At 43.3% G+C, this 18,425-nt stretch overlaps 1 protein-coding gene across 1 annotated transcript; it reads right to left on the bottom strand.

Annotated features, from left to right (window-relative positions):
* Positions 1-468: 468 nt before the first annotated feature.
* Positions 469-17,754, bottom strand: LOC135981196 (collagen alpha-6(VI) chain-like). Its single transcript, XM_065582447.1, has 3 exons — positions 17,544-17,754; positions 1,468-2,025; positions 469-1,012 (listed from the first exon to the last, which is right to left on the bottom strand). The coding sequence occupies exons 1-3, from the start codon at positions 17,752-17,754 to the stop codon at positions 516-518; spliced, it is 1,266 nt and encodes a 421-aa protein (XP_065438519.1). The 3' UTR covers positions 469-515.
* Between the last annotated feature and the right edge of the window lie 671 nt (positions 17,755-18,425).

Raw genomic sequence — 18,425 nt, 5'->3', positions numbered from 1 at the left:
TGCTGGTATAGAGAGAAGGGGGATGGAGAGCACACAGAACTGCTGGCAGGAGGAGAAGGAGGAGGAAAGGGGGGACGCTGGTATGAGACAAAAGGGAAACAAAAGCCCTGATCCAGCAAAAACACTTGAAGCACATGAATGTTCCCATAAACATCAAGGGATTAATCATGTGCTTAAAGTAAAGAACGTGCTTTGCTGGAAAAGTGCATAAGAAAATGATGGTGAGGGGATCTCATTTTGACATGTGCTGCTGTCCATACTGGAAATTGTCTCTACGCTATTTCCAACCACCCCTTAACCTTGTCTCAATAGAACATTTTAAAAATGGATATTGCCTGTGACTGACATTGCCTGTGACAACCTAGATAATCTGGATAAATGGCAGAAAACATATAAGAAAAAAAACAACAACTAAATTTAAAGGTCTCACTTACCTGGCTTTGCCTCATCACATACTGTATGAGTGAGGTTTTCGTGTAAGCTTTGCAGTTCATTATAGCTCTGCACAATCTCTCTCACTCTCCCACAATTTCTTCAAGCTCTGTTCTACTGGCTTCATCCACTCCAACAGCAAAGACATTGATACCATCTTGCTTCAAAGATTTTGCTGCTGCTGGAAGGTTGGGTCTATCCGAGGGTGAAGTTGGCTGATCAGTAATAAGCACAAGAATCCGGGTGACACTAAGAGATGATGTACGACCACCATAAGCCATACCAAATCTCTCCCTGGCAAAGTTCAAAGCCCTTGCTGTGAAGGTTAGCCCTGGCATAGTTGTCAAGTTAGAGATTGCTTCTCTGACCTGCGATTTAGCCGAGTACATATTCAGTGAGAAATGATCCTGAGGATTAGTGCTATAGACCACAGCCCCAAACTGAACATTGTCTTTTCCAACCACTGAGTCATTCACCACAGCCTCCAGGATCCTCTGAATGCCCTGGAACTGCAAGTCTGTGATGCTTCTTGATCCATGCACCACAAATATGATGTCTGCAACTTCAGTCCTTTTGCATGCTGTTGTTAACAAAACAAAGGAAACAAAGCTGTAATGTTATGATCAGGTCTCTCTCCTCCTTGCTCCCTCCCAGAGTAGTTCTTTCGATCCAACTGCTAACTGAAACCAGAAAGTGCAGGGACATTCCGAAAAGCAAGATACAAAGAAAAACAAAAAAGGAGGGCTGTGGGCATTTCTTTTTGTCCAAAAGAAAAATATACACCTGCCTGAAAGGAAATAAAATACGGCTCCTGAGGAAAAGCATGAGATTCTGGTCTGTAAAGAGAGTGATCTTATTTTCTGCTATTGCATTTCACTTTACTATCGTTCCTTAATATCACAATGGAAGAAAAGCTGAAGATCTCTACTAGAAATATGTGGGTGGGGAGGAATCAAACCTTATAAAGGATTAATAGTAAACACAACAAAATAAAGAAGAATTAGAAAGACCCAACAGGTTACTACTATCACTTACAATCCCCCGGATTGCAAATTTCAAAGAGAATCTCCTTTTCCAGAAAGGTAAGGGAATCAAAGTTATCCTCGAAGAACACTTTGTCTTGACTGCCGGCAATGTCCACAAGTTGGGAGTTGTTTGCATAGAGAACACCAATTGCATAGATGGTGATACCTTTGTTCCTAATGGTCTCAGCAGGCTCTCTCACAATACCTTGGGCCTCCCCATCTGTGATCACTATGAGATACTGTTTTACTCTGGGTCGCCCTCCTTTGGGTCCATCAAAGTAAGAGGAGGCAAAAGTTAGGGCTTTCCCGGTCATCGTTCCGGATTTAATCTGCCTGATCCCCGAAATGGCTCTCCTTAGGTCAGCCTTGCTGCCGTATCGGTTGAGCTGGAACTCCTCTTGGGGCTCTGAACTGAACTGCAACAACCCAATCTGAACTTTATCAGCCCCAATATCAGACCTGTTCACAATCAGCTGCATGAAATCCTTCATCTTCTGAAAATCAACAGGGCGGATACTCTCAGAGCTGTCGACCAGCAAAATAATGTCGGCTTTCGTATTCTTATTGCCTGGGAAAGAAAAGAAAAGAGAAAACAAAATTCTGAATCTCCTCCTGAATGTATTTGCCAACCACTCAGACTGAAAACTACACAGAAAATTGTGTCTTCCATAGCAGACCTCAAGGAAAATAAAAGGCTGCTGTTTACTAACAGCTAACAGTTACTGTTAAAGTCTAAATAGTAAGGATTTATGTTCTGGTTCTGAAGATACTGAGTTTGAACTCCACTGATGTATAAATATGTAACCACATCTTGTTACACAGTCTCCTTCCCCCATCTCAGAATGCGGCACCGTAAGGTTTATACACTGCCCTTGATCCACAGCCGCTCTGGATAAGGTCAGTAATGTGGCCCTAAAATGAGTACTTCATTTTTTTGACAAACTCATCTGCTCATGCTCAGACTTGGGGATCCAAAATCAGAGCCTTAATCTATCTCCTTTAGAAGAGCCTTGCACTACAGTCACACATTGTTCTGGACTGTACCAACAGTGCTGAAAATGTGCGTATGTTTAGGATCTCAAATAGACTAGCATTAAATTATAGGCAATTCAGAGTGGGGGACTGCTCTTTGTTCCTGATGGTTAGTTACCCTTCCTGACCACTAGTCATTAACAGATTTTTCAGTTCTTTCTCTGGGGCTTTTTTCTTAAAAGACAGCCCCCTCTGTGAGCACAATTCTTCCAGGCTTTTTCTGTCAGGATCTTCATACAATCCTGGGTCACTCACAGATATGATGAGGATTAATGAAAATCTTATTTCATCATATAAAAAAATGTTCTACCAATCCCAAAGGATCAGACACATTATCTCCCAGGTTAATGAATATTCCAGATCTTACCAAAATACATGCTTACAGCCAATTCTGATTAACTAAATTAAAAATTATTTAAAATCAAAAGAGAGAGAATATGGTTAAAAGATCAATATACATACAGACATGAGTACAGTTTCTGAGATCAGATTCATAGCAGAGATGGTGAGCTTTGTAGTTGCAAACAGTTCTTTCAGAAATAGTCCATAGGTTATAGTCCAATGTTTATATTTCAGGATGGTCCAGTCAGAACTGGGATCTCAATTTTGTGACTCAAACTTCCCCTGATGAAGCTTAAGCAGATCTGGGATAAAAAGGATTGGGACCCAACGGTCTTTTATGCAGTTTTCTAGCATTCACTTGACCATGCAGTCCTGGGTAAACAATAGGCTTTTGATGTAACCTTCTGTTTCCTAAACCCCACCAGTAATTAGTTACACAAATTAACATAGGGCAATTTATCAATTAGGCAGTCTATCACAAACTGACATATAGACAATGCCATTATTTCACCCAAGAGTCATCTAAATGTTAATATTCCCTTTTGATCTCTGAATTAATAGTTATAGCGACAGATAGAAACTGTCTGTTTACATGGCTAGCACCTAAGATACATGCAATTAGTATCACTTCTAATTCTCTAACAAATACATGTTTGCATTTCAAAGTTCTAGCCAATCTAACATCGAATGGCCCTAATTACCATCCGCATACTTTCTAACATGCCTCTAACGGTTGGCTTTGAGTTAGTTGGCCTGCAAACTGTTCAACCCTTTCTGGCCATGTGTTGCATTTGTTGCAATTATACAACAGTGGTAGAAATAATGATTTGCATGGGTATATTTCAACTTATTCATAAATGACTTGGAGAAAGGGGTAAACAGTGAGGTGGCAAAGTTTGTAGATTATACTAAACTGCTCAAGATAGTTAAGACCAAAGCAGACTGTGAAGAACTTCAAAAAGATCTCACAAAACTAAGAGATTGTGCAACAAAATGGCAAATGAAATTTAATGTGTATAGCAATGCACATTGGAAAAAACGTATAGCAATGCACATTGGAAAAAATAACCCCAACTATACATACAATATGATGGGGTCTAATTTAATTACAACTAATCAGGAAAGAGATCTTGGAGTCATTGTGGATAGTTCTTTGAAGACGTCCACGCAGTGTGCAGCAGCAGTCAAAAAAGCAAACAATGTTAGGAATCATTAAAAAAGGGATGGAGAATAAGACGGAGAATATCTTATTGCCCTTATATAAATCCATGGTACGCCCACATCTTGAATGCTGCATACAGATGTGGTCTCCTCATCTCAAAAAAGATATACTGGCATTAGAAAAGGTTCAGAGAAGGGCAACTAAAATGATTTGGGGTTTGGAATGGGTCCCATATGAGAAGAGATTAAAGAGGCTAGGACTTTTCAGCTTGGAAAAGAGGAGACTAAGGGGGGATTTGAGAGAGGTATATAAAATCATGAGTGGTGTAGAGAAAGTGAATAAGGAAAAGTTATTTACTTGTTCCCATAATATAAGAACTAGGGGCCACCAAAAGAAATTAATGGGCAGCAGGTTTAAAACAAATAAAAGGAAGTTCTTCTTCATACAACGTACAGTTAAGCTATGGAACTCCTTGCCTGAGGTTGTAAGGCTAGGAATTTAACAGGGTTTAAAAGAGAACTAGATAAATTCATGGAGGTTAATTCCATTAATGGCTATTAGCCAGGATGGGTAAGGAATGGTGTCCCTCGCCTCTGTTTGTCAGAGGGTGGAGATGGATGGCAGGAGAGAGATCACTTGATCATTACTTTTTAGGTTCACTACCTCTGAGACACCTGGCATTGGTCACTGTCGGTAGACAGGATACTGGGCTGGATGGACCTTTGGTCTGACCCAGCATGCCCAGTCTTATGTTCTTATTTTAATTAGACAATGTCACAGATGCTATAGTACATTAGATGGAATATGCTCTGTAAGCATCCTGTAGGTATCATGTTATTCTATGCTAATACATGCTGAGCATGCACACACTGTGAATTTGCTGTTTTAGATGCCTGAGCAGACTCAGGGCTAATCTACACTAGAAGCATCTGGTGAAGACACTCTATGCCGATGCGAGAGAGCTTTCCCATCAGCATAGTAAGAGCACCTCCGCAAGAGGCAGTAGCTATGTCAGCGGGAGAAGCTCTCCTGACGACATAGCGATGTCCACACCGGTGCTTAGATTGGTGCAACTTATGTTGCTCAGGGATGGTTTAATCACACCCCTGAGAGATGTATGTTGTACCAACATAACTGTAATGTAGTGCTCATGCAGCTAATCAAAGTGCTGGGCCTTCCCTCCTGACATTCTTGTCTCCTGACATGAATGGGGTGAAATTTTTCTATCAGAACTTTTTTTGCGGGGTAAGAGAGGAAATGCAGATTTAGTTTGACTGAAACATTTTGCAAATTCATGTCAAATTTAAATTGTTTCGGACAAAAAACAAACCAAAACAAAAAAATCCCCCCTAAAATGAAACATTTTGTTTCAACGTTTTTAAATGAAATGTTTTGATTTGAAACAACTTTGATTTGATTTGATTTCCTTTGATATTATTTATAAAAAATGCAATTAAAAATCTTAAAACCAGTTTTAAGTCAAAACCAAACTTCTCATTTCAGATCAAACAAAACATTTTGTTTGACCCAAAATTATTTTTTTAAATTTTTTGGAACTGCCATCTAGCCAAAAAAAAATATTTATTCACACCATTCTACTCCTGAGTTCTTGCTAAATATTATTGTGATGTTGCACTCTGTATGTTTTATGGAAATATGCTTATGAGTGTGAATATGATGTAACTGGAATATGCTTTATGCAAAAGATCTCTTGTAAGGTATCATAACAAAGGTTATAACTTACTGAATATGTTCTTCCTATTTGTATGCATGTATCATTCTTGTATCTGAAGCTAGAAATATGAAGTATAACTTTGAGGTCCTATTGTAACTATGCAAAGGGTGGGCCATTAATGGTGGTTTAGAATCTTGATGGCTCCCATTGACTAGGACAATTGGTTGTAAATGGTTTATTTACCTGCATGCTTTTCTGTGTGTGTGGGTGGGGGGCAACCCAGGAAGAATGGAGACTAGGAGTCTTACAGTGACATATGACCATGTCACTTGATACTGGAATCCATCTTAATCCTTGTACTTTTCCAGTGATGAGGCGGGGGTGGGGACAAGCACAAACAAATGATTCCCACCCTGTGCCAAAGCTATAAAAGAGGGTGGAGCAGGACAAAGAGGGCTGCCAGTCATGGGAAAGCCCCTGATCACCACCTGAGATGTCTGCTGGAACTAACAAGGACTGTTCTGTGGGGATGTATCATCCCTACACCAACCTAATGGAAAGTTCCATGAGGAGGTAAGGGTCACGATGGGACACTTGCCAGGTAAACAAATCATGGCCTTATGTAAGGCCCCCTGGTGGTCTAGGATTATATAAGATGATCATGGCCTTATGTAAGACCCCCTGGTGGTCTAGGATTATATAAGATGATTATGGCCTTATGTAAGGCCCCCTGGTGGTCTAGGAATTATATAAGATGAGGTAAACAAGGTAATAAATCATGGCCTTATGTAAGGAACGGTTGAACCAATTGGTGTGGGGCTATACATGTGATAAACACATGATTCTCCTTCTTGTCCAATCCGTAGATGTGTGATTATAGCCTAATTGTGTTATGTAATGTAGAGAAAAACTATAAAAGAAAGCTTGCAATAAACAGGATTCGGATTCAGCTTGCAACCACATTGGTCGTGTGCTTTATCTGCTCCATATGGAACCCCACAAATGGTGACCCCGACGTGATTCGGCTTGGACATCGAGGCAGCCGACTGAAGCGTTCGGTGAGAAAAGGCGGAGGTGGCAGCCCCGGCAGGAGGTACCGGAGGATACCGGCTCCTGGCCGTCCGAGAGAGACGTTCGTGAGCTCACAGCCGACTGAAGCGTTCGGTGAGAAAAGGCGGAGGTGGCAGCCGAGGCAGGAGGTACCGGAGGATACCGGCTCCTGGTCGTCCGAGAGAGACGTTCATGAGCTCACAGCCGACTGAAGCGTTCGGTGAGAAAAGGCGGAGGTGGCAGCCGAGGCAGGAGGTACCGGAGGATTCCGGCTCCTGGTCGTCCAAGAGAGACGTTCGTGAGCTCACAGCCGACTGAAGCGTTCGGTGAGAAAAGGCGGAGGTGGCAGCCGCGGCAGGAGGTACCGGAGGATACCGGCTCCTGGTCGTCCGAGAGAGACGTTCGTGAGCTCACAGGTGAGCGGCTGCATTTAATAAAATGGGCTCTGCTTTGTCTGCAGAGGAGGAGACGGTGCATGATTTTTTATTACGCATCGCTAAAAAGCGGGGAGAGAAGCTTCCCTCTGACGCGTTGTCCCGTTTGTTGAAATGGGGGCAGAAACGCGGGAATGTACAAACAGGGCCTTCAGCTACAGGACATGCTGAATCAGTTGTCCCATTTGGCCGGTAAGAGCCATCCCCCGCAGTCCCACACATTGCGAGCCCTGAACCAGCCCGGCTTTCCTGTCACCAATGATGTTTGTACCCCAGAGTTCCGGGCGGAGTTCCCGGGGCAGGGTGAGCAGTTGCAGAATAGGTTAAAAAGAATGGCGGAGCCAGGCTTATCTAACTTTAAAAGGACATATAGGAAAAAACCACCGGATAAGATCCCTCCGGCACATGCTACCCGAACACCATGCCACCATGCAGAAGCCAAATGACGACCCCGCGGCACCGGACTTGCACTTGTTGTTTGCTACAACCTAGACACCTGATAATGCTGTGCTTCTGTTTGTTCGGACTCCTTATTATAGGAGCAGGGGTCTTTGTATGTCCAAACTCTGTACCTTTTGTTAACCCACAACAAAATGTTTGGGTCACCTGGGCAAACCAAACTGGCCAAAAAGCCCTTTTTGCTTGTTCATGGCCACCCCATCGGATCCCCAATGGTTTTCGTGGGTATTTATGTAATATTATGTTTTTTAATAGTTCTCCATATATTTCCCAGTTGTTAAATGTCACCTGTCGTCAGTTTTATAGGTTCAAAAAAAGTAGTCAGGTGGCTAGTAATTGTCCTAATGTTAGTTGGACCCTCCTATAGGCCTTATTTAAGAAAAAGGGGGGAGGTGTGGGGATGTATCATCCCTACACCAACCTAATGGAAAGTTCCATGAGGAGGTAAGGGTCACGATGGGACACTTGCCAGGTAAACAAATCATGGCCTTATGTAAGGCCCCCTGGTGGTCTAGGATTATATAAGATGATCATGGCCTTATGTAAGACCCCCTGGTGGTCTAGGATTATATAAGATGATCATGGCCTTATGTAAGGCCCCCTGGTGGTCTAGGAATTATATAAGATGAGGTAAACAAGGTAATAAATCATGGCCTTATGTAAGGAACTGTTGAACCAATCGGTGTGGGGCTATACATGTGATAAACACATGATTCTCCTTCTTGTCCAATCCGTAGATGTGTGATTATAGCCTAATTGTGTTATGTAATGTAGAGAAAAACTATAAAAGAAAGCTTGCAATAAACAGGATTCGGATTCAGCTTGCAACCACATTGGTCGTGTGCTTTATCCGCTCCGCCTGGGACCCCACACTGTTCCAGAGGAAAGGATTGGGCCCAGACTAGGAAGGATTCTAGTCTGTGAAAGAAGCTTATTGGAACATCTCTGAGGGTGAGATATTACCAGTAATCAGTTTCTTAATGTATTAGACTTAGACTTGTGCGTTTTTGCTTTATTTTGCTTGGTGACTTACTTTGTTCTGTCTGTTATTACTTGAAACCACGTAAACCCTACTTTTTACACTTAATAAAATCACTTTTGTTTATTAATAAACCCAGAGTAAGTGATTAATACTTACGGTAGCAAGCAGCTGTGCACATCTATGAGTGATATAGAGGGCGAACAATTTATGAATTTACCCTGTATAAGCTTTATACAGAGTAAATCGGATTTATTCGGGTTTTGGATCCCATTGGGAGCTGGGTGTCTGGTTGCTGGAGACAGGTAACCTGCCAAGATGTTTTTAGTTAAAATCTGCAGCTTTGGGACATGGCCAAGACCCTCGGTCTGTGTTGCACCAGGCTAAAGTGTCTGGCTCAACAAGGCAGGGTTCTGGAGTCCAAGGCTGGCAGGGAAAACAGGCTCAGAGGTAATTTCAGCACATCAGGTAACAGTCCGAAGGGGATCTCTGTGACCGATCCCGTCACAATTATATGTGCCTTCTGCTTCATTTAGAAGAGAGGCTCTCAACTTTTTCCCCACCTAGAACTCCAAAACTACCTGCAGCTTCTTGCCAAATCCCATAATCCTTTGTGGCTATAAAGGATTGTGGGATTGAGGTCTTGGCAAGAAACTATGCATGACTTTTGGATGCTGCTGGTGCTGCTTGTGGGGTATAAATGGTGCTGTAAAAGGGAAGCAAAGAATAGTGGAGAGTGCTAAGTGTATGGGTCATGTTGTTACTGGTTCTGGATGGAGTGGGGGGCAGGTTTTGGAGCTATTGGTGGGGATCTGGCTGCTGGCTGAGGGGTTTGTTTTGGATACAGTTAAAGGGTGTTAAGCTTTCTATTCTCCCTTTCTCTACTTACCAGTGGTACTACAGGAGACTGTGAAGCTGATTCCTCACCTTCAAGAAGTGCGGCTTTCTCTATTGAGTGCAACATAAATGGAGGGAAGAGGAAAGAGCTCAGTATGGCTAGGATTGGGGGTAGGGGCTAGGGCAGGCATGGGCGAGGAGTAGCTGCAGCAGTAGGAGGACTGTAGGAAGTGTTGTAATAACTGGGCCTACAAATTTATCCCAATCATGACCTCAAATGAAAAAGTGAAAGTTCCAAAAAAAAAGTCACAGTAATCTATAACAACAAATGTTCATGGGAAACAGTGCAAAAAAAAAAAAAAAAAAAAAAAAGACAGAAAGACTGAATTAGTCCAAACAAACAGGCCTATCAATATAATTCAAACACTGTGTTAAGAGCATGCCGAGTAAACAAGAACAGTTTGAGACTGGAAACCAATGAACCAAAACTGGTGTCCCTCTCTCCCTTTTGGGATCCTTTAAAAAGGATGCATCCAAAGAAGTGAGGTTTTTAACCCATGAAAGCTTATGCCCAAATAAATCTGTTAGTCTTTAAGGTGCCACCAGACTCCTTGTTGTTTTAAAAAAAGGAGACACTTTTTGGGGGAAATCTGGCTACAGCTATGCTGGCTGAGTGAAAGAAGGGGACGGAGCAAACTTAACCATCATAACTGCCACCTGCACCATCTCCTGGGACCCCGGGATCCACCATCACACCATTGTGCCTTCTTCATCCTAATCCTGAGAGATGTCCTGAGCAGACTGGACCAGAGAGAGAAATCCAGATAACACCACCACCTCCACCAGTTAAATCCAAAGCACCATTTGGGATGTAAGACTTTGTCTCTCTCCCCTCATGCATCCTTTTCCTTCCCTGTCTTATTTCCTTTTTCCTATCCCTCTCCTTTTTCCTGCTGTTTAAAAAGAGTCTGGCTTAGCTGCCCAAGACCACATATTTTACAACACTGCTGTACGCTTGTGGGCAGGGAGGCAGTTAAATGCAGTGCCCTAAACAGCCCGATGCCAATACAATTTTGCCAGGTCTCGCAGTGGCTGATGAGACTGTGTGCCGGGCCTGTGTTTTTCCAGCAGTAAGGTTGCAAGCGAAAGTCAACGCCAGAAACAGAAGCTACATCTTCTGTCTTTTTCTTCTTTTCTTTCACCATTTGTGTGTTTGTTTTGTTTTGTTTTGTCTTCTAGGAAACGGGATCAGAGTTTAACAACAACAGCAATGACAGCTCCTGCCCAACTCAACTAACTTCTCTTTTCCCCAAAAGGACAGTTATCACCATCTGTAATACCATCGATGAGGGGTTTTTCCTTCTAAAGACTCTCTGCAGCTAAAGGAAACAAGAGAGGTTGTTAAAAGGAAAGCCTTACTTAATATTTTACATTCCAAATGTTTTAACTGTTCTTCCTTCCTTTCTGTGTCTTTAATAAAAGGTTTAAAAGGTTGTTTAATGATGTATTTTCCAGGGTACAAAGGAGACCAAAGTCTCTGTAACCTTGTTTAACACATTTTAATGTTGGACAGTTGCAGGGTTACGTTAACATCTTTGACTCTTTGGGGCCCATATGTTCCATCTAAATTTATGTAACAGGAGCCAGCGCGGTGCTCTTTCCCTAGCCTACCCTGGCTCCCCCTGGGACTTAGCAACTGAAGAATTCTGCTTTTCTTTCCCCCTCAGCCAGGGAGACGTGACCAGTGGATGCCTCCTCACAAGCCACTTGAAGATCACATCGCACTAAATAATGCAAAAACTTGACCACAGAAAACACTCTAGGAACATCAGGAACAAACCAAACCTCAAAACAACTGTTTAAGGAGGTTTGATCTCACACAGTGAAGAGCTCTTCTTACACAGTACACGCCAGGATAAAGGTGTCAATGAAACATGGTTTAAATAGAATTGAGTCTTAGTAAATTGTGACAGATTTCAGAGGAGTAGCCGTGTTAGTCTGTATCAGTAAAAACAATGTGAAGTCCTTATGGCACCTTAGAGACTACCAAATTTATCTGGGCATAAGCTTTCATGGTATATAACCCACTTCATCAGATGCATGGAGTGAAAAATACAGTAAGCAGGTATAAATATACAGCACATGAAAAGATGGGAATTGCCTTACCAAGTGGAGGTCAGTGCTAACAAGACCAATTCAATTAGGGTGGATGTGGCCCATTCCCAGCAGTTGACAAGAAGGGTGAATATCAACAGAGGGGAAATTATTTTTTGTAGTGACCCAGCCACTCCCAGTCTTTATTCAGGCCTAATTTGATGGTGTCAAGTTTGCAAATTAATTCCAGTTCTGCAGTTTCTCATTGAAGTCTGTTTTTGAAGTTATTTTTGTTGAAGAATGGCAACTTTTAAGTCTGTTATTGAGTGTCCAGGGAGACTGAAGTGCTCTCCTACTTGTTTTGAATGTTACAATTCTTGAGGTCTGATTTATGTCCATTTATTCTTTTGTGTAGAGACTGTCCAGTTTGGCCAATGTACATGGCAGGGGGGCATTGCTAGCCAGAAAGGACCCAGAAGTCACCTACTACAGGACAGGTCCAAGAAAGAAAGTAACAGGACGCCACTAGCCATCATCTACAGCCCCTAACTAAAACCTCTCCAGCGCATCATCAAGGATCTACAACCTATACTGATGGATGATCCCTCACTCTCACAGACCTTGGGAGTTAGGCCAGTCCTCGCTTACAGACAGCCCCCCCCCCCCAACCTGAAGCAAATACTCACTAACAACTATACACCACAGAAACACTAACCCAGGAACCAACCCATGTAACAAACCCCGTTGCCAACTCTGTCCGCATATCTATTCAAGGGACACCATCATAGGACCCAACCACATCAGCCACACCATCAAGGGCTCATTCACCTGCTCATCTACCAATGTGATATATGCCATCATGTGCCAGCAATGCCCCTCTGCTATGTATGCTATGGTATGCCCCTCCCCCGTGCCTGGTAGACTTTTGTATTTCAAAGGCTTGGTGCATCTTGATAACACCACTCAAGCAAGTCACCACTTCTCCCTCCCCAGTGAAGCTCAGGATCATATCAGGAAGAACTGGTCCCTAATATTGCCATAATCATATGCTAAGCAAAACCAGAAGGGGATGAATTTTAGTCTAAATACAGAGGGGAATAAGCAATATGCACTTTACGGTGTTTTAAATTTGACCCATGGTTGAGGAAACCTGTGTTTTTTCACATAGGAGTTCTCCTTCCCTTACTTGAGCTCTGTTTAGGATAATTGCAAGTTGGCCCTGCTCCAGTGATTGGCTGGAAGGAGCTCTTAGGAAGCCCATTTTAGAATTCTAGCAACTGGAAAGAAGGTTGGGACTATTTCCCTACCTCTGGTGAAATTCCACCATGATCTAGTGGATAAGGTATTGCACTAGGACCCAGGAGATCTGGTTCTGTTCCTGGCTCTGGCACTGACCTGCCATGTCACCTTCAGTATGACAAGAAGTGGAGAAGTGACTTTATTTCTCTCTCACCCTTTGTCTATATAAATTGTAAACTCCTCAGGGCACAGGTTGTGTCTCTTACCTTATGTTTCTACTGTGCCTAGCACAACAGGGCTCCAATCTCAGTTGGTACATCTAGATGTTACTGTAATATTACTACCACGAATAATAATAATGTGTGCAATATTCCTTGAAGTGTGGCAAACTTCAAGGCACCACAAAGAATTCTTCCAATGCCAGAATGTGGTTTGATTTGGTGCTAGCAGGAGATTATTTGTTTTGCCTTTGTTGAAGGTGGCAATGTAAGCAGAGTATATTAGAATTAGTCTCCTCTGTAATTTAAGCTAAGGGTCCCCCAAAGGATTAGAGCTGCAAAGCACAGGAAGCCTCTGAGTTTATCAGATCAAATGAGCCCATAGTGTGAAATAAAATCCATGTATACAGGCTTTTTAAAGTTCCAAGAAGAAATATATTCATGGCCATGATCTGTGCTAGGAGCTGGCAGGGTTTCTATAGGAGGTTTTTGTTTTGTTTTTACAAGGGAGTTTATTTATGCTTCTGCAGTGAGTGCTGAAATATTAATGCAAATCTGAGGGTAATGAAACATGATTAATAATTATTTGTCACAAACATTTATCTCATCTTGGCTTGCTTTTCTGAGTGGAATGTGGTTGAGGTTTGAAATCTCAAACACAGATTAGAGATTTGTGACTAGATATCTCTAGCTGGAGAAGACTCAAGCTGGGCCTTTCCTTCCCACAATTTTCCCTCCCCTAACAGACTCTAGCTTCCACTGCACAAGCTAGGAGCTGTCATAGGTTGCACCCCCCAATCTGAACTTTAGGGTACAGATGTGGGGACCTGCATGAGATCACCCGCTAAGCTTATACCAGTTTAGGTCTAGTTGCTGTCACCACCAAATAGTTTAAACATACGTTTATGGGAGAGTCATTTGGAAACTCTGTCTTTCCCCCAAATTTAAAGTTTCTTTCACCCAGTGCAAATTAAAATATTTTTAAATTTGGGGTTCAGAGTTTAAGTAAACTTACTCCTTAAATGTCACCTATTTTATTTTAATGGGTGATGACATCTGGATTCTAAACATCTCTTTGTAAAGCCTTTCACTTGTGGGAAAACTACCTTAAAGGGAGGTTTAGGTTCCTTTTTAACCACTGTAGAGATGAAAACAACAAAATATGTTCAGAACTAGAACTTACTAATAGATTGAGGCTGATACGTTCCCCAAGGAGAACAAGGTGGTGGCTCGCTCGGCAGCTGGTCTGTGGTTGTTCCGTTTGTCTTATAAAAGGCTGCTTAGAAACTGCCTCTGGCAGTTCCCTGTCGCCTGAGGGTGGAAGAGTCTTTTGCAGGGAGTGAGAGAGATCTGAGCTTGGCCATGGTTCTTAACCTGCGCGTTGCTGCCTAAGGGGTTTTCAGAGCTTTGGTCCCCGCCCCCCCTTCTCCCCTAACAGTTTTTACCAGCCGTTCCTGTGGTGAGTTGTGCCAAGCACAAGAAACCTGCCCTGTGCCAGCCAGGGCCGGCTCCAGGCACCAGCTTGTCAAGCAGGTGCTTGGGGCGGCCACTCTGAGAGGGGCGGCATGTCCAGGTATTCGGTGGCAATTCGGCGGATGGTCCCTTATTCTGGCTCAGAGCGAAGGACCTCCCGCCGAATTGTCACCGCAGCTCGCGATCGCAGCTTTGTTTTTGGTTTTTTTTGGCTGCTTGGGGCGGCCAAAACCGTGGAGCCGGCCCTGGTGCCAGCAGCGCTGCTGGGGGACGTTTCCTTTACCAATATCAGCCGAGGTTGTCTCTGGGGCAGGGGGAGGTGCCCCATCCAATTCCGAGCTCCATTTTTGGCTCAGCTGAGTGAGGCCCCTGCAATCAACTGAACGGCTTTCCCCCTCTGCCCGGGGTCTCAATGGTGTTTGCAATGTGGGCAGCCTGAGTGAGTTGTTTCCCAGGTAGAAAGCCAAGAAATAAGAACAGGCGGTGGGGAAATGTTGAGGCACACGGAGGCCCTGGCATAGGGAGGAAGAATGGGAGACACACCGTGTACCTGGCCTGGGGAAGAATGAGGCACAGTGGCATGTGATGGAGGGGTAGCCCCTGGAATAGGGGGAAATGGAGTGATGGGAGGACAACAATATGGGAGGAGAGGGACCTGCAGGACCTATACAGAGCCCCTAGGGTGAGGGACATGGGAGAGATACAGAGCCCCTGACATGGTGAATGGGGTAAATAAGAGGACACAGAGTCCCTGATTTGGGGCGGGGGGTTTGCAAGAGGTTAGAAATAGAGAGGAATAGCACTGAGAGCTTGTGGGGGAGAATGGAGGGATTCAAGGAACCCAATCAGGTTGGCGTACAGAAGCAATGAAGTGTGCCAGCCTCTAGCTAGTGCTGAACTAAAGTCTAAACATGCTTGAGGGCAGCCTGTTATGATGCATCCTAGACAACTGCCCTGCTCAGGAAAGGTGCATCCAGACCACAGTCTGGACTCCTCGATTTTGATTGTCTCTCAACTACTGGCTCACCTCCATGGAACAATGATTGGGGCAGATGGGGCAAGCATGACTGGGGGAGGGGGCTGGAGTATCTCGGTGGGGGGTGGGGCAACGGACAAGGAGACATACACTTCTCTGAGCAGGGAGGGAGCTAACCATAGCCACTTACAGGAGAGAGACTTTTTAATTTGTTGCAACTAGGTGGAAGGGCAATGGTCAGCGTAAACAATACAATCCAGACAACGTTTTCCTAAAAGATATGTGCTTGAAATTAATTGGGGGAAGTTCTGTGCTATGGCCTGTGCTATTCAAGAGGTCAGACTAGCTGATCACAATGGTCCATTCTAGTCTATGCAGCTAAGAAATGTCACCCAAATAGATATGACTGTAGTCCTGCAGCTGATTGTGTATCTGCATGGAAGCAAAGATGCAGCCAGTGCAGTGCAATCAGTGATCTTCTGTGGTGTTCCACACCATTGCAGCGGTCTGGCCTGGTGCACAGGGCCAGCTCTGGCTTTTTTGCCACCCCAAGCAAAAAAAAAAAAATTTAAAAACTGTGCAGGGCGGCCAGAGCGGTGAAGCAAAAAAAAAAAAAGAAAAAAAAGAAACAGGGGGCAAACTTTCAGTGCCACTTACTTGGCGGCTCGCGGCTGCCTCCCCCGGATGTGCTGGCAAGCCTCTGGGCGGGCGGCGGCTGCACTCTGGCCAACGGGACTCCCTGCGCTGCAGACGTGCCCCGGACAGTGGAGTGCGTGCACCGGCTAGCGGGGGGAGGGGAGGGAGAGGTAGGGAGCGGGGGAGAGAGAGAGAGAGAAGCGGGGTGGCCAGGGCTTCCTTCAGCCAGGGCACTCATCACTTGGCCCCTCCCACCTCGCCGCCTGCTGGGAGGGCTCCACGCCACTCCCACCTGCAGGTGAATTGAAGGTTGGCGGGGAGGGAAGGACGTGGGCTCCCGGGCTTGCTCTAGACCTGGCACCAGCTGGGGCAGACGGAGCGCGCAGCCCACTCCCAGCAGGACACTCCCCTCCTCCATGCCGCTGCCCCCTACAGGGCACCCGGAGCGGTGAACCAAAAAAAAAAAAAAGGGTGACCGTGGGAATGTCGCCCCTTAGAATCTGCCGCCCCAAGCACAAGCTTGCTCGGCTGGTGCCTGGAGCCAGCCCTGCTGGTGCAAACAATTGTAGAGTTGAGGTCATACTGATTGTATAGTGCTCTCAAATACACAAATTAAACGAACAATTATTAAAACTTTTAACTTGAACTGCTGCTTGTAATCATAGTAGATGCAATTTTTCCCTACAAATATGAAATTCAAGTTGCTAACATCCTTTTAAAATGGAAAATGCAAGCAGTTAGATGAATTGAGATATTGATTACTTACTGACACTGTAGCTCCTATAGATCACCAGGTGATGAAATGCTATTAATTTCATAGGTTTTTTGTTTTTAATTTTGTTAATTGTCTTGTGCTATTTGAGTTGCAATTTTTTTGATATGTTGCATATTAGTTTGAAAATAGCAAATGCTGCTTCATAAATTAATAATAACCTTGTAACAGACTGCTTCAATGTTACTGAGTGGATCAGAGAGGATATACTGTAGCACTGGTACATTTGGGACTATTTTTCTCTTAGTGGCAGAATCATACTGATGTATCAAACATGGTCATTTTAAGTCTAGCCCCTCTGCGCCCTGATGTCAATAACTTCTGCCATTGAAGTGCAGATTTAGGCTTTGATCCTGCAATGAAATCTGTGCTTAAGGGGCCTTAATGGTATTTATTATAGGGCGTTTATGACTGGTTATTTCACACAGTAGGTAAATGATTATAGGTTAGACTTGCTCTTGAATAATTAAATCTCATAGCTGTCTCCTGCTAGAAGCAACACATCTCCATGTGAATGGAATTCAGAAGAAATATGTCAAAAGATGGTGACTCACTGGGGAGGATTTGGATACTTTATAACACTGAGTTTTAAGTATATTTTTTGAATGTTCAAGTAAAAATAAATCAGTTTAGCTTTTGATGCGTTATTTAAAATTTCACATTGCTAATAAGTGTCAAAACTAAATGTGTGTATATTGCTACACTTACATATAGTGCTTGAAAGATATTTGAAATCTGTAATCGCAGCTAAAATCTGTGATCCAATCGTGCAAACATGCATCTGCTTAATTTTATGCATTTGAGCTGTCCCACTGAACTCAATAGGTTTATTCACATGCATAAAGTTAAACACAGGTGTTTGCACTGCAGCACTAGGGCCTACATTATCTGTGCAAGAAACACTAAACCGAATATCCATCAAAGGAAAATATTAGCTGAATTTTTTTTTTTTGGCAGGACTCTATCGTGCATAACCTCAAAGTCATTTAAACATTTTTGTTTTATCTTTCCAGTTTTAACTCCCTCAGTATCACTTGCAATACTTTTTTAATGATAGCCATAAATTGTTTTCCTTGACAGTTTGACATATGTTTTTCCTTCTTTAAAAAAAACCCAGGAGATTCACGTGATTCCACACTGCCTCTGTCAAATGCACCAAATTAAAAGTCTATTTACTAATTTTTGTATTAATTTCTCATATACTAACATTAAAGGGCTGTGTGGGGAAAGTCTGACATGTATATGACATGGTGTCAAGTATCAGGGGGTAGCCGTGTTAGTCTGTATCCACAAAAACAACAAGGAGTCCGGTGGCACCTTAAAGACTAACAGATTTATTTGGGCATAAACTTTTATGGGTAAAAAACCTCACTTCAGATGCATGGAAGAAGTGATTTTTTTTTACCCATGAAAGCTTATGCCCAAATAAGTTGTAACTGTGTTGGCAATGTCATTCCTGTTCAAGGCAATAATGAAGTCTTTATGTGGGATATGGGAACCAGATGTTATGCTTAGAAAAAGCACATGGGATCTTTTTTGGGGGAAAGGCAATACAACACGTTTATTGAAAATATAACAGTTAGCAAATGT

This window comes from Chrysemys picta, chromosome 2 (assembly GCF_011386835.1).
Source record: "Chrysemys picta bellii isolate R12L10 chromosome 2, ASM1138683v2, whole genome shotgun sequence".
Taxonomy (NCBI): Eukaryota; Metazoa; Chordata; order Testudines; family Emydidae; genus Chrysemys; species Chrysemys picta.
This window is presented reverse-complemented; position numbering and strand designations above follow the sequence as displayed.